This window comes from Eretmochelys imbricata, chromosome 5 (genome assembly GCF_965152235.1).
Source record: "Eretmochelys imbricata isolate rEreImb1 chromosome 5, rEreImb1.hap1, whole genome shotgun sequence".
Lineage (NCBI taxonomy): Eukaryota > Metazoa > Chordata > Testudines > Cheloniidae > Eretmochelys > Eretmochelys imbricata.
This window is the reverse complement of record NC_135576.1, coordinates 108,984,794-109,006,447: the sequence shown is the minus strand read 5'-3', so window position 1 is coordinate 109,006,447 and position 21,654 is coordinate 108,984,794. Positions and strand designations below refer to the sequence as shown.

General features: G+C 36.8%; 1 protein-coding gene across 2 annotated transcripts in view; it reads left to right on the top strand.

The window, feature by feature from the left end:
- TTC39B (tetratricopeptide repeat domain 39B) overlaps positions 1-21,654 on the top strand; it is a 138,133-nt gene that overhangs the window by 104,136 nt on the left and 12,343 nt on the right. Inside the window, exons 5-17 of one of the 2 annotated variants that reach the window (XM_077817671.1) lie at positions 864-940; positions 3,389-3,456; positions 5,375-5,439; positions 5,591-5,696; positions 7,159-7,224; positions 9,134-9,242; positions 10,366-10,433; positions 10,528-10,587; positions 11,515-11,676; positions 12,829-12,920; positions 13,589-13,709; positions 14,689-14,800; positions 15,012-15,146. In XM_077817671.1, coding sequence (XP_077673797.1) covers positions 864-940; positions 3,389-3,456; positions 5,375-5,439; positions 5,591-5,696; positions 7,159-7,224; positions 9,134-9,242; positions 10,366-10,433; positions 10,528-10,587; positions 11,515-11,676; positions 12,829-12,920; positions 13,589-13,709; positions 14,689-14,800; positions 15,012-15,016 — 1,111 coding nt within the window. In that variant the 3' untranslated portion in view covers positions 15,017-15,146. Of the gene's footprint in view, positions 1-863; positions 941-3,388; positions 3,457-5,374; positions 5,440-5,590; positions 5,697-7,158; positions 7,225-9,133; positions 9,243-10,365; positions 10,434-10,527; positions 10,588-11,514; positions 11,677-12,828; positions 12,921-13,588; positions 13,710-14,688; positions 14,801-15,011; positions 15,147-21,654 lie in introns of those variants that run through there. The other variant, XM_077817670.1, reaches the window with a different exon arrangement.

The following is a 21,654-nucleotide window of genomic DNA, read 5'->3' as shown; positions in this document are numbered from 1 at the left end:
TGGACTTGATTTGTCAGCTTGGTGTGTAACAGTGTTTAGTCCTCTCAGCAATAAGAAAAAGAAAACTGAGAGAAACATAGGTTTACATTTACAACAGCTAGCTGCAAAACATCCAGTCTAGGGCTGCAGCTTCTTGTCTTTGCCAAATTTAAAGAGCAAACCCATAGAAAGGCATGATGAGAAATGTGTTCCCATAAGAAGGCAGTCTTCATTGGGGAAAAATAGTAAGAAGCAAGAATTGTCAAGGAAGGAGTCTGCTTTCTGTTATGTGTGTCAGCACTTACGTCACGTTGTGCAAGTAGGCCTTAATTTTCAAAGGTTCACAGTTTGGAGTTCCCAGCTTTAGATACCTAATACCTGTTTTTCAAATGTGTTCAGTGTCCACCCTTCCAGATGAATTCATTGGGGGCTACATGTGCTCAGCACGTCTGAAAATCAGGCCCATATTGGTATTTCAGATTGGGCACTCAGAAACTGAGGCATGCAAAATTAAAATCTCTATTACAACACCCTGATTCATCCCCAGAGCATTTTCAGTTCTTTGCATTGAAGAAGGAGGGGGTCCTGTGGAAAAAAATGTGTGTGTTCATGTCATTAAAGACTGTATCATAATGCATATACACAACGGGGGCAAATTAAGGTTGCATGGACTCCTAGGCTTCTGTGTATGTCAAGAATGGGAATATATACTAAAACTGTAGTCCCGGTAGTAAGTAACATTCCTTTTTTTAAAGAATGACTATAAAATCTCTCTCTAAAGTTTGGGGGTGTTAATAATCACAGTGTATTTAGATAAATGTGAATGCCTGTTGAAATTCACTTATCCTATGTTGTTGTTTTTCTCCCATGGCTGGCTGACATAGATTCAGGAAAAGAAGCACTGTGGTAGAGTCTTTGTCCAGTCTGGTTTCCAAACAGTCAATGGAACAGCTGAGTGAAGGTAAGAGAAATGAGAGACATTTTCTGAAAAACATATATGAATAACCATTTTGTGAAAAACAACATACAAATAGATGCAGTTTTGTGATTTAAGTCACCTTCTATAAAAAAAAAAGTAGAAAAGGTGAAGTTTTCCCCCCTCATATCCAAATATTGGGGACACCTCTAATAACAAAGTTACTCATTCAAGGTGGATATTTTGATATACACATGTTCCTCTAATGCAGCATTTCACAAAATGAGGGTGGGTGGGGGGTGCTAATGATTCTACTGGAGAGGCCCTGGAGATGCATAAATTAAGATGGATCTGCCTTTTACAATATATGGTAGGGTAGAAGGGGAAAGTGATTATTTTAATTTTCCTGAAGTGGGGTTCAATTTTCAAAAGTTTTGGAATAACATCTGATAATCTTCAAGGGTTATGAGTTTGAGTTTTTAATATGTGTGTGTATTAGCAGCAATTGTAATATTGTGTTCCTGTTGCTTTTCATCATTCCCAGAAGTATTGCTTTTGGAAGATGGTACTTCAGCAAATCATGTGATCGTCCTGGAAATGTTTAATTGGATGCACTGTAACAACTTTCTTAATCACACTCCCCCATTGAGTGGGGGCTTTATCTCAGGCTGCGCAAACTTAATTTAAGCATTGTCCTTGGCTAAAAGCTGTGGCCCTCTGCTAAAAAAGCTATATATGTAATATCTCAGTGATCCTCAACACAGGAAGGTGTTAGGTTTTTTTGGCCGCTTGTTATGGATATTTGTATCCTGTCCTTTGCTGGTTGCAACAGTTTTTTCATAGAAATAAATGTCATGCAATTCAACTTGTACAGCTCATTTTTCAGGTAGATGGTTTACAATCTCTTAGCCTTTTAAATACACATTATCATAGAAATTGTGTTGACTCAAATACCCCTGAACTTTCAATAGGCTTGAGATTTACCTCTGAAGTATGAATTTTGACTGTTAAAGGAAACAGATGGCCCTAGGTCTCCATACACCAATAAAAAGTCCATGTTGAGTTTCATGCCTGGTGTATGTGTTTTGAATATCACTAAAAGTCAAATTGTCACTTAATCTAAATAATAGTGTGTGAACTCAGTGTGTAGCTTCAATACATTATTTAATTTTCCTCACTGTAATTTTGGTTTACATTCTTAAATACCTAATTGCTTGAAGTAGAGCCTGTTTTGAGTTTAGCTTCCAAAGATTCAGCATATAATACAGCACTCACCATTTGGTAGATGTTACGTTCATTTAAAATCCCAGCTGCCTTGTTTATTTCCCTGAACAAATTAAAAATTGTATCATAAAAGGAGAAATTTATATATGATCATAAATGTACAGGATTTACCAGGAATAGTATTTTAAAAGAACAGTTCTGATTTATGAAATGTTCTGAGCTTCAGAATATTATAGGAAGTGTTTTTGTAATTTTTGATGATATAATTATTGCAGTATAATAAAATATTGAATAGAGACAAATAGAGATTTATTATTTTTCATTTATATAATAAGTGGAGTACACATACTGCAGTGTAGTATCTCTGTTTGTTGCCTTTCTAAGGCATCTACTACTATGGGATCTAAGTGCATGTGTAAGAATTTTGCTTCTTTCAATACTTTCATACTGTTTAAAATTTAATTTTATGATATGTCTGTCTTGTAATCAGATTTTAAGTAAGATAAGGGACTTCTAATTATTGAATCTTTCTTTATTCATGCCCACTTGCTTTCCATTTAATGCGCTAGTTGGTGTAATGATGATGAAGAAGTGGGCTCAAATTGTGATTGCTGGCAGACATTATAACTGAAAATGAACATGATGGTCTCCTAGTTTTTAAGGATGCAATTTTTCTACAGCTCACTACTGCAGTACAAGTCTGCAGTTGCCACACAGGGCAAGTCCACTGCTGAAATAGTGGACTCTATCTCCCCAGAGTCTATCCCTCCACCCGTAGGGTCCCCTCAATCTTCCTTTCCCCTCCAGCCCCCCATAGTCCATCCTTGGGGCCCCTCAGCCTCCCTCTCCTTCAGCACCCTGCCAGCCCACCCCAACCTGCAGTCCCTTGAAGGGAGTACAAGACTATTTGCTGAACAGTATCGAATGCTGCAGGATGAGAATGGACATACTTACCTTGCAGTGGTACCATACCATATCAAAGCAATGAGTGATGTCTGAATACTGTGACCTGTGCTGAAGCCTGATTGGAAGGGATCTAGGTTGTTGGCTGAAGAGAGGTGACATAGAAGACTAATTTTAGCTAGTTTTTCATCTAATTTTCTTGACAGGTGTTTGAGTGGCTTGAAAATTAACAACAAAACCAGTTATTTTGTTGTCAAAATTGTTTTAGTGATTGACAAATACGGCATTTGAATGTGAACAAAAATACTGTATCTGCAATAAATAATTTGAGGCTTCCTTTGTTCCTTTTCTTTCTGTTTTTAATAGAGGAAATGCATGCAGAAATCTGTTATGCTGAATGTTTGCTACAGAAAGCAGCACTCACATTTGTACAGGTAATGTCTGTTCTTCACTTCAGATCTCTCTGTGAATGTGCAGGTTAGCAGAAAGATGCTAGTAATCATCCAACAAGAGCACTCCACTCACAAAAGATGTAATATTTTTGCGGGGAAAGAAAGGCTATACAGTGAATAACTGTTTGTTTATTTAATAGGAAATAAATGAAAATTCAACATGCTATCCTACCCTACAATTTGTTTTCCATTTAGATACATAGATATATTTTAAATAATATATCTGCTCACCTCATATCCCTTTGTCCTGTGGTCTAAAACATGTTGTTATATCAGTTCATGACACTGATGGACCGTCGTTAAGTATACTGGTCACTGGACACTGGTCACTACTCATGAGTATCAGGAGGGTGGAGCATTCCTGTGATTCACCTATCAACAGTGCATTGCTGCACATAGATGAAGCAGATGGGAACTTCCTTTCTGACTAGCAGTATTTCAGTTGGTGCTGATCACATAGCAGCATTTCCTTTTTTGTTCTCTGGTTCATATACAGCTGAAACAGTGCTAGCTACCTTATAGGAATGTATTACAATCATAAGCTATTTGTGTTCATGTTGGGTTTATTATGAGGTGTATATCCTGAAGCCAAGTGACTTCACCAACTGCAATTTGCATCACTAGTCTACTAATACCCACCCTGAAGTGGTTTATAACTGTTAGAAAATGGCTCATAAGTCTTTTGTAAAAAACACTTTTAGGTTCTATCTTTCCATAATGAAAAGCAATTCCTAGTAAAATGATGAGAAAATAATAAGGGAGAGGTTGTAAATACCTTCTTTTTACTATTTTGAATATATTTGGCTGTGGGTAGATTCATCTCTCTCTCTCTTTTTTTTTTAAACGTCATCGGGTTCCATTTGGACCCCTAGCCCTTCTCCGAAAGCTCAGCAGCTATTTCAGAAGCAATTTTTTCACCCAGAAGCCAACATTAATTAGCTTTGTTTAATATAAATTAGTTTGTACTAATATAGTTTTTGCACTAGAAAATGAGTTAAGTTGGCTGAAAGGGCCACACATTTAAGGGGAGGGAGTGATTTAAAATTCTCACATTTTCTCCATTAGCCTATTTGCCCCATTTCCCCCAACTCCAGTGGGATTACTGTTAGCAGGCTCAAGGTCTTAAAATAAATATTAATTAAGGAGAAAAAGATAAAACTAAACCAAAACACCCAGCAACCCATCAGTGGATTTAACTGAAGAGTGAATCTTAAAAAGCTAAATGAGTTTGGATGTTAAGCCTTTATAGAATGAAATTTTTCTGTGGGAAAATTCAAAATAAAGAGTAGGTATAGTTACATTTCTACAGAAAGTAACATATAATGTTTTGGGAAATATCTATTGTTTGCTGTCCTACAGCAACCCAAGGCAAGTTGGAGTTGCTACTGATCATCCCGTGGAATTCATCTGGTTAGGGGACGCTTTGGGATCTCCTCTGTATTGTTCTCTGCTCATGTATACATATTTTAGAGCGCACACTTTAGAAACTCTTTCTAAAAAGTTCCTGTAGCACCATCTGGTGGAGAATTTCTTATTTCAGTCAATATGTTGCTGAAGTGCTTTCTTCTCTCTTAGCCCTATTTTTTGTTGATTTTCACTTCTTTTTAACTTGTTTTTTATTTAAAGCATGTCATTCAAAATACACAGAAAAATGTCTCCTGGACAATTCAGCATATACTGTGTAATCATTTGTAAGACTAAAGTTAATTACTGAAAAATGTTTTTTTGCTTTTTAAATTTTATATATTTATTATTTATTTTTATATATTTATTATTATCTTTATTAGTTGTCAAAAGAAAGATTTACTTAAAAGGAAACAATTTCTTAGAAATATGTTGTGCACAACTTCATAATGGAAAACAAATTGCACATTTTGCACACACAAATTGTTTTTTCCAGGATGAAAATATGATCAACTTTATCAAAGGTGGCCTCAAAATTAGGACAAGTTATCAAATATACAAGTAAGTTGTTACAATACATGTGGTCACATTTAGCCCTGGGGTAAGCAGGTGCAATTTCATTAGTGCCATATTCTTTTTAAAAAATTACATTGGTCTAATTTTTGTTGTCATCACCTCTCACTTGTATTTTCTTTTTCTTCTCTGAATTAAGAGAATGCCATCAGGTGCTACAGATGACTCAGGGCAATAAAAAAAAAAATGAAACCTACCATCAGTTTGAAGGAGGAGTAAAACTTGGAATAGGAGCATTCAATTTGGTATGTTTTTAGAATTTGAAACTGTAAAAAGACCATTAGGTAGAATCTAATTTACTGGAGTTTATGTGGACATAATGTTCTATATTAGGTTACTTACTTTGCGGAAATGAAAGTTTAGTCTAAAGTGCCATCACTTTATAAATGAGACAGTCTTGTAGTGCAGAATGGGTGGATTTTGCAGGCTCATGTGGTGACCTTGTAGAACCTTTATTCAAAGTGGCAGTAGTAGGTGGTGACTTCTTCTTGCATGCCTGCTATTTTTTTACAACTTCCTAACCTATTTTAAAAAAAACATATTGAACATAGAAACTCCGGTGTCTGCATTGTGTGCTGAAGCTACTGTTAAAGAAAAAATACTATTTCTGACAATATATAAAAGCAATATACTGCAGCCATCACTAGATAAGCTAATATGGACATCTGTATTTTAATATTTTTATTGTTGTATCCTGTCCTTAGATGCCCTCCTTTTGAGTTAAGCAGTGATCACAATGGTCCCTTCTGGCCTTACAATCTATAAATCTAAGTGTCTGCACTAGTAATTTATTTCAAATGTCTGATCATTGCATTACCACTCATGGTAATAACAGTGAGAGTACTAATGTAGACTAGTTGCTCCCATGTTAACCACTATGTCATTTAATGCTATTTAAAGCAGGACTAGACAATATAGTCCTAAAATACAAGAAACCAGTGGCAGCCTGATTATACTAGCATTCCTTGTTGTTACCATCAGTGGAGGTTCCCCAGTAGGAAATTTGAAGGGGAAAAAAAAGTCTTATCTAGACAAACAGACCAATTATAAACTAAACTGAACTGATCCTCTCCAACACTGGTCATCAACCAGACCTTCCTTTTGATATGTTTATTAAAAAGTTGTTTGCTAACCTTAAAAGTTTTCCATTGTGTTCCATGTGGGGCAAAGATGGACAGCTAGTTCCATCCTTACAAAATAGGCACAAAGGGAACTTTCCAAGGTGACAGTGTTAAATTATCTGATTGGAAATGCTAAAAATGTTTTTTAAAGGAGGAATGAAAAAAAAGACTATTTAGATACTGGTGCTACCACAATAGAAAGAATAATATAGGCACTATAGTCAATATTAAAATATTTCACCAAAATAACCCACAATTTATTGACATTGCAAATCAGCCTGAAATAAGAAGTCATCATCTTGAGAAAGCACGGTGTGGTGTGGTCTTGTGGCTTCCATGATGCAAGACCAAGTGGGAGCTGAAATGGTGTCACACATGTAAAGTGGTTGCATGATGCCTGATCATGCATGTATACTTCAAGATTTTTTTAAAAGTGTATTTATATTTGTATTTTGATATTTTTCACGCTATTGAAATGGTTGTAGATTTATAGCAGTTTTTAGAATTTGTTTTCTTTTGAATATTGCACATAAGGTTTGTATATTTGATTAAACTCTCATTTTTTTCTCTTTGTTTGATATTGCAGATGCTGTCCCTTTTACCAGGAAGGATTCTCCGACTTCTGGAATTTATTGGGTTTTCTGGCAATAGGGTATTAAATTTGATTTTAAAATGTTAGTGCTTTCTCTGGTGGAGTGTGGAAGGATTTAATTTTAAATGTGTAAAGTGAAAGGTACGGTACATTTAAGTCAGCTTTTTTACGTTTGGTCTTTTAAATGCCCATCAAAAATATTAATGATAGGTAAAAATTGTTCCTTTAGGTACACACTGAACAAATGATGGTGCATAAATTCCACCACTCCAGGACTAGCCCTTGGAGACGTTGCCTTTGAGGCACAGTTTCCTTCCTACTTCCCCATTGCCCTCAAGGAGAGGGTAGTAATTTTCTGCTGGCCTAAACTAGCAGCAAATTCCTACATCTTCCCCACCAGCCATTAGAAGTGTAGCCCAGGCCCTGTCTATTTCCCATCCCTCTTGCTCTGGGAGGAAAGATTTGTGAGTGCACAGCTCTACCTTACTCATGTGTGCCCAATCCCAAGAGTATGGGGCCTACTCAGAGGCATAAGGAAGGTTCTTACTCCTTTCCCCCCATGTGGGAGAGTACTCCAAGTCATCATCTAGCCCTTTATGTACGTATCCTCTCCTCATGTACATTCCTTTTAAAACTCCCTTCTGCCTTGCTATCTACAAGAAATGGGTTAAATAAACAATATAAAAAATATCAGGTAGCTAAATTTTGAAATGTGCATGGGACACAGCTGAGTCACTGCAGGATCGTATTACTGTTACCTTTCCCACAGCTATTGCTTGTGATATGTAAAATGAGAATGTAAGCTATTCATGACTGGTAATTGGTTTTTACAACAACAGATAAAAAGACAAAGTACACCCTAGGGTCCTATCAGAATAATTAATTAATTAATTAATTAATTGATAATCCAGAAGGAATCAAAGCTGAACCCTTTTGACATATTATCATCACAACTTGTTAAGAACAAATTTAGGCACTGTACCAAGCATCGAAACATTAGATGTTTAGAACTCCTTTTAAACGAACACCAGTTCAAAAAGCAAAATTGTTAAAGTCAAATTTGTGCACACGGATGCTGGATTTCATATTCTAAGAGCCCTTTATTGTATGGAAAAGCCCTGAGCTAGCCTGACTGCTCCTAAAGAGAGTTGAGCAGGCATGGAATGGGCAGGGAGCAGCTGCTCAGACTCTTTACAGTCAGAACCATGGAAACTGCAGGTGGGGCAGAGACTTTATATAAATGACCTCCCTACCTCCCTGACATGGTCTCCATAGATTATAATACTTCTCTTCAGCATTCACAGGACATTGGGAGTTGCTGCAAATGGGGCATAGAAGTGTGTGGGGGGGTGTAATCTATTGGGATAGCAGTTCAATGAGGGCCTCCCAAAATATTATCTGATGGTGGAAGAGGGTTGAATATTTCAGGGGTCTGTGGAGGATCTGCTGCAAAAGGGTGGATAGGAGGAGGGTCTCTGCCAAAGTGTGTCAGTGAGAAAGGTGAACATGAGTGGAAGGTTTCTGCCTAGGGATAGAGGTGAAAAGGGGAAGTATTTCATTGTGTGTGGGATTCCTATCTGAATGCATATGGGGTACAGGTGTGAATGGGAATGTTGGGGGAGGTCCCCAGCCAGTGGATGGGGCCGAGAAAGGAAAAGGACACCAAGGGCTTGATCCTGCAAGGCAATGAGTGCTCTGTTCCCATTCTACTAGTGGATTTAAGCACATTCTTAATTTTAAGAAGGGGACTAGTCCCATTGATTTATCCCATTGTTCCTCCCATTGGGAGAGTGGGTCATTCAGGATTTGTGCCAGGTAATAAATTAAGAGATCAGTATACCTAAAAGGAAAAATGAAATGATTGAAATTTCTGTTGAAATTTGACTGCTTAAAATTATATCATTTTTATTAAATTATCACCTTTAATCTATTTGATAGCTAAATCTCTAAATATTTGTGATTTCTATAGAACTTGGGCCTCCATCAGCTGCGGGAAGGTGCCTCTGGTACCAGTTTGAGGGCCATACTATGTACTTTTACCCTGCTGGTATATCATACTTACGTCTCTTTAATCCTTGGTAAGAACTGGAATATAGTTCCTGGATTATGTGACATTGTAAACATATTGTGAAATATGAAATGTGAAATATTTCATACTCTTTTGTAAATTTTTATTGACTCACTGTTTAGAAAAAAACTGGAATAATGGGATTATTAAATTTATATTAGGACATTACATAGTTTAATGCTGAAAATATTGAAAAATAAGTAGGGGAACAAATGTGTACTACTATATTAAACATTTATCTGCTTGCCTCTTTCTCTGTGTGTGTGTGTACACACACATGTATACATATTTGTGTATATGTGTATACTTTTGTCTGTTTATAGGCCTCCCTAGATCTGAAGGGAAAATACAGGAGGGATGGAGAGGAAGAAACACAAAGATGATTACCTTTTATTTGTATTCGCTCCCCCTGCCCCCCATGAAGTATATCTTCAAGCTCATACCTGTCAAACACACACATTTCACAAAGATTGCTGGGGCATACAAGCCAGATGCTGAACCAAAAGGCAGAGCCTGATGAGACCAGAGACTGGGAATTTGGGGTGGTACTCTAGCTAGAAGGTCAGGAATGTATGTGGTATGAAGCCCTTAGAACTTCAGGCTCCTATAAAATTGGTCAGGTCACTTAGGTTTAAAGTCACAATTAGGTTTACCTGTGTTCCCGATGTATATTTGCATCTTTGAACTTGTGAATATTCCTCCCATTTTTCTAGACTTGTCAGGAAATTTATAAATTTGTCATTTCGCCATCTGCTGTTGATTATTGAGATGAAAATTAGGAAGTGAGGGGAATGAAGAAGTTTTTCCTAACTTTCTGACAAGATTAAACTAGGATTGTTGTTTGTATTAAAAAAAAAAAAAGCCCTAATGAAGAAATTCATTTTAAGACAGTTTGTTTGTTTATTCTGCTCCATTTGTACTGGGGACATTTATTACCCTAAAGGTGATTAATGGTTCGAGGATGTGATTTTGTTTTTTAGTGAAACTCAATATAATAAAATAATAATTTCCCCTTTTATATAGCCAAAGACTGTTCACAAATCTTCTAGTCAAACTGTAATGTAATTTGGAGATTAATCTGTAAAAATCTGCTTTGCTCTGGTGAGACTGAGCTTCTTTTGTGATGATTGTAGGTATAGGGGAAGCCAACCTTCAGGAAGCAGAGACTCTTCTTGAACCCTACCTCCAGAAGTTTCCAAATGTGCGTACTCTTGATATATTTTACAAAAACAAGTAATAAATACTCCCATGATTAAAGTAGGGATTATTTATTTGTTTTTTCTTTTCCTCTCAAGGGTTCCATCATTTTGTTTTATGATGCCAGAATAGATATACTGAAAGGAAATTTTGAAAAGGTAATTAATTGTTATTCATTTATTATTAATTTTTTATTATCGTAGTTCTAGATTTGTGTACTATGTAAGACTTTGGGATAAATTCAGTGCTTGCCTTGCTCAGCTTAGTCGTCCCATTGATTTTAATTGGATAGATCTCTCTGGTTTTCTCTCCATTTGGGTTTGGGAAACGATGGTACAGTAGAGTTTATTCCAGCCCTTGTGGTGGAACAGTTTCACAGTCTGGGTGACAGGTTTCAGAGTAGCAGCCATGTTAGTCTGTATCTGTAAAAAGAAAAGAAGTACTTGTGGCACCTTAGGGACTAACAAATCTATTAGCGCATAAGCTTTTGTGAGCTACAGCTCACTTCATCGGATGCATACAGTGGAAAATATAGTGGGGAGATTTTATATACACAGAGAACATGAAACAATGGATGTTACCATACAGACTGTAACAGGAGTGATCAGGAAAGGTGAGCTATTACCAGCAGGGGTGGGTGGGGGGGGAACCTTTTGTAGTGATAATCAAGGTGGCCATTTCCAGCACTTTACAAGAACAGTAGGAGGGGAAATAAACAAGGAGAAATAGTTTTACTTTGTGTAATGACACATCCACTCCTAGACTTTATTCAAGCCTAAGTTAATTGTATCCAGTTTGCAAATTAATTCCAATTCAGCAGTCTCTCGTTGAAGTCTGTTTTTGAAGTTTTTTTGTTGAAGAATTGCCACTTTTAGGTCTGTATTCTTTTTACAGTCTGGGTGATGAATGAATTTGCCTTGCCTTTGTGACTTCTCTAGTATCTAGCCCATTTATTTGTCCAAGATGTTGGGGAGAGAATTTGGCTCATTAGTTAGCTAAGTAGCTATAGTTCTCATGTTGTACTGTAATTAGTAAAATTATCATTTCCCTCTGTCATTATTCTATTTTACTGAAATGAACTGTAGGCACAGTCAAAATTTCAAGAATGCATTGCTGCTCAGCAAGAGTGGAAACAGATTCATCACCTCTGTTATTGGGAACTGATGTGGTGCTACTCATTCCAGCAGAAATGGCTTCAAGCATATCGGTATGCAGACCTGCTCTGCAAAGAGAGCAGGTGGTCTAAGGTAAATGGGCAGGTGGACATTATGATGACATGGCAGTAGCCACTCCGTAGTTAAGGGTGAATTTCAGTTTCCATAATGAGCCCAATTTAAATCCATAAACAAAAGAACATTGGCCTTAAAAATATTAGGTTCAGTGTGTGGCAGAGGTAGACTTTTGCTCTCAAATTTGAAGTAAACTAGTAAACAACGAGTTTGTGAATTTCAACACCATATAAATTGAGATGTTCACCAGAGACCAAAAAAAGAGAGAGGGAAAAACAAAGTTCACTGGATTAATTTAATCAAGATCTAATGTACAAGAACAAAAGTTAGTTGATTAAACTCCTATTTTAAAAGTTACTAAAAAGTTAATCAAATAGTACTATCCAAACATCTAGTCAGCGTCAATGAGCTTAAAATAAGAAGCTCCAGCACAAAAAAAGAAAAAAAAAGTCTCTTACCCTTTTCCTTGCAAATAGACACCTCAAAATGAAAACCAAAAATGAAGCCAACATTCAGAAAATACTTGAACATACGTCTTTTATTTTTGTCAAAACTGAATACTATCTTCTGCTTGGGGTGTCTGTCTTGCTTTTGCCAAGAAAAATGAAGAGAATACTATATCCAGTTGATACTTAAGTGAAGCTTACAAGTTTCATCCTTTGAAAGTGAATAGGAGACTTATGAATTTCCACAAGTTTCATTGCAAATTCCACTTACTGCTCTTTCCAGTGAAGTTCCTTAGACAGACAACCTGCTTGGATATGGGTTCATGGGGGTATGTTGAGAGATGGGCCTAACAAAATCCTTGAATCAAAACACCCCCAAACTATGGAATAGGCTGGTCTGTCATCTGTGGAGTGAGGCTGTTTTCTTTAATTTATGAGTTTACATAATAAATTAATCTACATGTTTGGAAGAAAAAGCTCTCTTAAAATATTTTATTTTAATTTGTCAATATTAATCATTGATGAATTTGTTGAAAATGGAATTTGGTATAAATCAAAAGAAAAAGGAAACCTGCGGCGTGGTGTGTGTGGGTGTGTGTTACAATTGTTCTCTTGCCTCACTGCTGAAGGAAGGATGCCACGCTTGATAAACCAATGCTCTGATCTAATATTGCAAATCATTTCCTAATATAATGTTGGGGTGGGATTTGTTTGTTTTGGGTAGGCAATATATGTATTCCAGAAAGCTGCAATTTTGTGTATGCTTCCAGATGAGGATGTGAAAACAACTGGAGAAGATATTGTATCTTTGTTCAGGTAAACTTTTATATTCTTACTAAACGGGTAGAGCAGCTGGACATATATAGCAACAGTGAGTGCCATAGTGTGGTCCCACGTGGATGCTCATTGTTAAGGTGTGGAAGGCCTAGAAAACCAGTGACAAAAGGCTGAAGCTCTGGGCTAATATAGTATGATGGGCTTAATCAGGATTCATTTATTTGGGAAATCAGTTTAACTGGAACGCCTTTTGAGGAACTGATTTTTCTCAATCATAGTGAATACGAATGACAGCTGTTTAATTGGGATAATATTAGCAAACATTTAGCCAGCATCTGTTGGTTAAGTGGTGTTAAACTTGGTGTAAAGGTTTATGCTTAAACTTTTAATACAAAAGTTAGCAAATCTAGTGAAAAGAAGTAAAGATCAACTAAAGATTAAATGAAGTGATTATCACTCATGTTCTTGCATTTTTATTTACATATATTTTATTTTGTTTAATTTATATGTTTTACGACTTTTTTTGGATGTTGCTTTCTAGGTGAGACACTTTTACCATAGTAATCCTGATCATTGGCTGGAAACCACTTGTCAAAGACACGGGAATAGAAACTACTTCATGTGTTGAATTGGAGTGTTTCTATTTTATAAATAGAGAAACATGTTATAATTATTACTTTGTTTGTTATCTATTTTTCCCCATACAGACAAGTGGATGGTCTAAGACAAAGAATTGCAGGAAAATCTATCCCAACAGAAAAGTTAGCAGTGAGGAAAGCTCGACGCTATACTGGTGCTCAGCCGGTGAAGCTCATACTACCTGCCCTGGTATTGAAAGCTGCCTTCTTTCAGTTTGGTTTAAATAACAGAATAAGTACTTATATCAAATAGGAAAAAGAACAAACTTTCAGGGAAAGTGTTGTTTTTCAGTGTTGTTAAAATTCTGGTTATCTTTTCTCTTGAGAACCTTTGGCACCATCATCATATGGAGAAAGGATTTCACATTTGGCTGTGGGGGTGGCCATTGCCATCCATGTGAAAATCCACCAAAAACTGGCCAAATTATAAACCTTTGAAAAATCTCAGTTCAAATATGTTCAGTAGTGACTTCTTAGAATTCAGCATCTAAAACCTCTGAAGATTCCACCCTAACTGGGCACACTCTAGTCCCTCACAACTTCCATGTCTGACTGGACTGAGCATGTTCCATCCCCACATAACTGCTCCAGGCTGGTCACTGGAACTGAGAGCACAGACAGTCGCTCTCAGCGACCCTCTGCTAGCACCCACTCACTGTGGATGAGGAAGCTGACTGATTCAAATACAGAGGGAACAAGAGCCAAATTGAGGGGAAATCTGCATGGTGAATCTACGGGTTCTGACACTGCTGATGAATCATCTGGGTGTTCATATGATCCCAAATGATGGAATTTCTGGGTTTTTAGTTTTCCTTTTAAAAAAAAAATCTAGGGAACGACACACACAAACTGTGTTAACATTGTTAAGGTTGCAATGTCAAGCACTCATAACTTAGGAACTGCCAGAATTAAGGTTGCCTGTGCAACCTTGATTTGCCTCTCTTGTGTGTAAGTGTTATGATAAAGTCTTTAATTACATGATCATATAGTATTTTTTCCATATTTACGATGTGTCCAGGCAACCTTAATTCTGGCACTTATTAACTTTACAATTATATATATAGTGTGGGCATGTGTGCTGAAAAAGACATCATTAGCAGCCATCCAAATTATACTGTTGGCTAAATGTACATATTGATCCAAGGGATTGTTCTTGTTTCTTTTGTCAGGAAATGATGTATGTCTGGAATGGATTTGCAATTGTAGGCAAAAGGGCTGACCTCACAGAAAGTTTACTGATAACAATTGAGAAAGAAGAAACTGCTTTACAGAATCAAACTAGTAAGTAGTCATTTAGGGTAAGAAAGTAAAAAGCTATTCAGAAACCTTGTTAGTTAAGTTTTTTGTACCATGTTCATGTGTCTTGCAAGGAAAGAACTGGCTCTGGATATAAACTCCCCGGCTGATCTCATGGAATGTAATATTTGCTGTAATTATGGTTCACAGTAGTATCTTTACTTACTGGTACTTCTAAAATGTCTTTCAAAATCAGGTTGACTCCAAAAGGAGAGCATGGAAAACCGAGGAACTTGGGTATATTTTGGCAAGATGATGTTTGGTCTCAGAGAGAGAATTCTATCTCTGAGGAGTGATCTCTAGAAAAGGAACCAAATTGATCTCCCTGGAAAAGTCTGAAAATATTTAACTCATATTCAAGACATTCTTCCATAGTGTAACTGCATTGTGGAGGACACTGATGGATGATGAGTGGAACTTGACTAATAGTAAATGACATGGCAGTATCAATGGAGTCACCTGCCACACCCACAAGAAAGCTAAAAATAGTAGTATTGCAATGAGTACTAAAAGACAATAAAATTTAGCTATTGACTGTAGAGAGAGTTTGTGGCTCTTGGAAGTGTGAATATTCAAAATAAATACTTTCAGACTCAAACAGCTGGTTCATAAATTAATAATAATTATATAAGATGAAAAGAAAGGCATATAAAAATAACACATGCACTTCAAAAGCTAATGGCTGTATTCACTTTCCCTGACTCATGTTTTCTCCGATGGACACTTTTGCCTGTTAGGCAAGCAACACAGCTTCACCCATTGCTGTTTTGCCTCAGCAGTACACCTTTCTACTGAGTTCTAGTATTAAAATGAATTGTATGGAGAATATAAGTACCCCACATCAGTTTTCTCATGAACCTTAGCTACTCAAACAAATAAAAAGTTTGTTTATTTCTTCATTAATGTTCTATTTTAAAAAATCCTTGTTTAACACCAAGATTTTAACCACACTTTTTCCAGTCATTTATAATAGAAATCCCCCATCCACCCCCAGATAAAAATGTCTGTGATTAAGTAATATATCATTAGTTAATGTGTGCACAGTGTTTTGAAAATACAAAGCACTATAGATGTGCTAACTAATAATATTATTAGACATAGGGTCACAAAGTTTGTACCTGAACCGTAAAACCCTCAGAGTTCAGAGGTGTTCAGGATCCTCAGTTATCGTATAAGCCCATTCTAATTGCTGCTAGTAATAAAATCCCCTACATTTAAAAAAAATAATGCCAAAATACCTCCACCTTAAGGTATAAAATTTCAGCCAGGCCAAGGCTTTAGTAAAGCAGCCAAAAGCACTGAAGCCCCAACCTGGAGAAGCTAACCTGTAGAACTATAAACAGTCCTTTGAACTCTGGGCTACAGGTAATAGCCAGGGAGAGATGGCAAAACAGTCTGAAAGCAGGAAATGGAAGGAATATAATATCCTGGGTAGTAAAGAAAACCAAAGAGGTAAGTGGACAGCATGTGAACCCAAATTCTAATTATACTCTAAATAATGGTATCAATAATTACACCACCTGTTCCTATGAGATTTTAATCCCTAATGAATAGAGAAAAGACACCCAAACAAAAATCCATCTACAACAGGTCAGAAATCAATATTAAAGGCAAGTCCACTATCCCATCTCTAAATACTTCTCTTTCAGACAAAGCAAACCCAAACATGCCTCTCTCTCACTGAGTTTAACCAAAGTAAAGCATTGACTTTCTGCCTGAGGGTTGATTTTTTTTCTAGTTTCCGTCCCTAAATATCATACTGTATTTTCAACAAAATAACTCTAATGCAGTGGAGGAAATACCCATCACTATGGTTACAAATCTGAAGGTTGAAGGCAATTTGGGTGACAGTGATCATGAAATTATAGATTAAATGATTCTAAGGAAAGGGAGAAGTGAGAGTAACAGAATAAGGGCAATAGACTTCAAAAAGCAGACTTTAACAAACTCAGAGAAGTGTTACATAAGTCCCCTGGGAAGAAAATGTAAGGGATAAAGGAGTTCAGAACAGCTGGCAGTTTCTAGAGGAGACCATATTAAATGTACAAGTGCAGACTCTCCTAATGTGAAGGAAAAATAGGAAGAATATGGTTCCAACAGGAGCTCTTTAACGAAGTGAAAATCAAAAAGGAATCCCACAAAAAGTGGAAACATGAACAAATTGCTAAAGAAGAGTACAAATGAATAGCACAAGTATGTACGGACAAAATCAGAAAGACGAAGTCACAAAATGAGTTATACCTAGCAATATACCTAGCAAGGGACATAAAATGCAATAAGAAGAGGCTATTTAAATACATTAAGAGCAAGAGAAAGACACGGGAAAATGTACGTCTTCTAGTGGGGAAGGAGAGATAATAACTAATGATCTGTAAGGCTGAGGTGCTTAATGCCTATTTTGCTTGAGTCTTTTCTAAAAGAGTTAATGGTTACCAGATATTCAACACAATTAGTATTAACAGCAAGGGGAAGGAATGCAAGCCAAAATAGGGAAAGAAGAGGATAAAGAATATTTAGATAAGTTAGATGTATTCAAATAGGTAGGGCCTGATGAAATTCATCTTAGGGTACGTAAGGAACTAGCTGAAGCAATCTCAGCACCATTAGCAATTATCTTTGAGAACTCATGGAGAACAGGTGAGGTCCCAGAGGACTAGAGAAGGGCAAACTTAGTACCTATCTTTAAAAAGGGGAACAAGAGGACCTGGAGAATTATAGAACAGTCAGTCTAACTTTGATACCTAGAAAGATACTGGAACAAATTATTAAACTTTAAATGTGTAAGCACCTAGAGGATAATAGGGCTATAAAGAATAGCTAGCATGCATTCCTCAAGAGCAAATCATGTCCAACCCAACCTAATTTCTTCTTTGATAGGGTTAAAGATATGGGGGAAGCAGTAGACATGATATATCTTCATTTTAGTAGGCCTTTTCATGCAGTCCCACATGACATTCTCTTAAGCAAATTAGGAAAATGTGGTCTAGATGAAATTACTGTAAGATGGGTGCAAAACTTGTTGAAAGGCTCTACTGAAAGAATAGTTATCAATGGTTTGCTGTCAAACTGGGAGGATGTATGTAGTGGGGTCCCACAAGGGTCAGTCCTGTGTCCGGTTGTATTCTATATTTTCATCAATGACTTGGATAATGGAGTGGAGAGTATGCTTATAAAAATTTGCAGATGACACCAAGGTGGGACTGGTTGCAAGCACTTTGGAGGACAGTATTAGAATTCAAAATGACCTTGACAAATTGGGAAGGTGGTCTGAAATCAACAAGATGAAAGTCAATAAAGACAAATTCAAAGTATTACACTTAGGAAGGAAAAATGAAATGCACAACTACAAAATATGTAATAGCTGGCTAAGTGGTAGTACTGCTGAAAAGGATGTTGGCAGTTTAGTGGATCACAATCTGAATGAGTCAACAGTGTGATGCAATTGCAAAAAAAGCCTAATGTCATTCTAGGGTGCATTTACTGGAGTGTAGTATGTAAGACACAGGAGGTAATTGTTCTGCTCTACTTGGCACTGTTGACGCCTCCGCTGGAGTACTGTATCCTATTCTGGGCACCATGCTTTAGGAAAGATGTGTATAAATTGGAGAGAGGCCAGAGGAGAGCAATAAAAATAATAAAAGGTTTAGAAAACCTGATCTGTGGGGAAAGGTTAAAAAAACTGGGCATGTTTAGTCTGGAGAAAAGAAGATAAAGGGGGGACCTAATAACAATCTTCAAATAAGTTAGGAGCTGATTTAAAGAGGACTGTGATCTATTGTTTTCCATGTCCACTGACAGTAGGACAAGAAGTAATGGGCTTAAACTGCAGCAAGGGAAATTTAGGTTATTTATTAGGAAAATCTTTCTAACTATAAGCATAGTTAAGCGCTGAAATAGGCTTCCGGGGAGGTTCCAGGTTTAAGAAAAGGTTGGAGAGACATCTGTCAGGGATGGTCTACAATAGAGAGACAAGGTGCAGGACTAAATATCTTTTATTGGACCAACTTCTGCTGGTGAGAGAGACAAGTTTTCAGGCTTACAAAGCTCTTCTTCTGGTCTGGGAAACGTACTCAGAGAATCACAGCTAAATGCAAGGTGGACCAGATCGTAGCACATATTTCAAGGGATCATTCAAGATGAAGTGGCTGTTAACACCCCTCCAGTCACAGCGGGGAAAGGCAGCTGGGGTTGTTGTTAGTGAGTTATAGATTGTTGTAATAACTCATAAATCCAGTGTCTTTCTGCAGTCCATGATTTTTAGTGTCTAATAAAGTTATGAATTTAAGCTCACAGGCTTGTCTTTTGAAAGTGTTGTACAGATTTCCTTTGGGGATGAGGACTGATATAGAGTTATTGCTTAGTGAAAAGTGTTCACCCACAGGTGATGAGCCTGTGAGCTTAGATTAATAACTTTGCTAGACATTAAAAATTATGGACTGAACAGAGACACTGGATTTATGGTTTATGACTGGAGGGGTGTTAACGGGCCACTTCACCTTGAAGCGTCCCTTGAAATACATGTTAACTTCTGCTAAACGATCTGTTCCATCTTGTATTTTGGTATGGCACTCTGGGTACAATTCCCAGACCTGAAGAAGAGCTCTGTGTAAGCTCAAACACTTCTCTCTCTCAGAAGTTGGTCCAATAAAAGATATTACCTCACCCACCTTGTCTCTTTTTAATATCTGGGACTAATGCAACTACAACAACACTGCATACAGCAAGGAATGGTCTAGGCTTACTTGGTCCTGCCTCAGCACAAGGGGCTGGACAGGATGACTTCTCAAAGTCCCTTTCAGCTCTACTTTTCTATGATCCTGTGCTCTGTTTTTTTCTTTTACTGACATAAACCCCTAAAATTTGGAATTCTACCATAAACCTACGGATTTAGCATGGCAAATATGAAACTATAATTTTATTTTTTTGCTTCCCCAAAGTCTTTCAGAGTTATGACTCAAGAGTCTCCAGTTATGACTTGCCCACATTTGAAATGTAGACTGTATGTTAGTGTATAAAGGGACCTTGTCACCTAGAAATGGACAATTAAAGATTTAAAAGAAATTTCAAGTCTTACACCTGCCCTTGAGTCCTCCTGCCAATTTCTGTGGTTTTTCAATTGCATCTTACTATTTTAAAATGTCTTTCTCTCCCTGAGCTGAGGTGTTCCTTCTCTGTGTTGAGCCTTCTCTCCAGGTAAACTGCCTCCTGTATTGCTTACTTTATAACATTATGCCTCAGTCTCTTCTCTTTCTCCTGGAAGCACTTAGCATGACACCCTTTACCCATTGTCTTGGCTCAGCCTAGGATGTTATCTATGAAGTAAGAGTTGTGTAGGTGAAAGGCAAGGGTTGGCATCCAGCTCTCAGCAGGGCTCTGACCAGTGAAGGATGGGGTGAAGGACAAGCAGGCAAATCACACAGATAGCCTGGATTGTTTTATATGTATAGTCACCTGAATCATTCAGTGGGTAATAGAACCCTCTGCATATTGTAGACAAATGCGATACATTCCATAAATCTGCTAGTGTGACATGAAAGTTCATAATTTGTAACCATTAGGAAATTAATATAGCTATTAAAGTATATAATTTAAAGATTAAAAACATGCTTAGTAAGTTTCAACAATAAAATCTAGTAAATATAGTTTTTTGACTTGACTACACACAGTCTGAATGTGGCCCACTGTTACGCCTTCATCCATTGTCAAAACGTTCATCTTCTACCAAATCAGTCTCGGACCACTCAGATCTTAAGTGATTTATTTACTGTTGCATGCCACTTTACAACCAAAATGCAAATACATTTAAGACAGACATTTGCAGATAAAATGATGTTAATATGATGAATTCTTTTGTACAATCTTTTTGTTCACTATCCAGACCTGGACACTAAGCTATAAGACAAGATGTGTCCCTCATAATCAATTGAATTAGAGAACGTGTCTCTTGAAAAGAAAAGCATATGGTCTGTCAGAGTACTTTGTTTCATAACATATATAAAAGTTTTATTTGAATATTTGTATGCAGTTCTGTTTGCACAACAAAACGTTACTAAAATTCATAGGAAGGAGCAGACAGAGAAAAAGAAAATATAATTTCTGAAGTTGTGAAATGGCTTGCAGAGACATTCTACCAATCCACCATCATTCCCGTGTATTCTTTCTCAAATGAAAATAATGTATTCATAATTTAAAAGAAAATCTGAAATATTTTGGGTGATGGTCTGGCAGCTTTATTATATACTCAGAATAGAATTCACATAGATACAGCCAGACTGCAAGAAGGTTCTGTCTTCCATTTATTGCCATACTGTCGGTATTAACTTAATGTAATCTTCAAGTGATATTATAATGGTAGCACTTTGACTTACTAGTTTTTATATCTGGGAGGAAATTTCAGGAACAGAGCAGTTGAAATAAAGACAGTGAAGACTGACAGCAGTCAGTATCTGCCCCCAGCAACTGCAAGAAATCAGTCCCTGTAGGAGACATTGACCTGATTTTGACATTTGATCACTGCTCAGTTTTTCAAAGGAATGCAAAATAGCCAACTCACCTCACCATACCTACATGTACCTGCTAGTGAAAAACATGGACTTTTGCATCATTATATAAAGGAATCAAAACTCATATTTAAAAGCAGACAAATAATCTTACAGTGCAAAATATTTTATTTCAAGTTGCTTTTGTCTTCCATGTTTTCAGAACTGTTTGTATAGTTTTATTTGGCAGACCATTTTTAAGAAATTGATGTAACCTCAGAGAATTGGTAATTATTTGTAAACAAGATGATCTGAAAGGAGTGTGTTTTGTCTCCTGAATTATTGATGTATGTGCAGCCA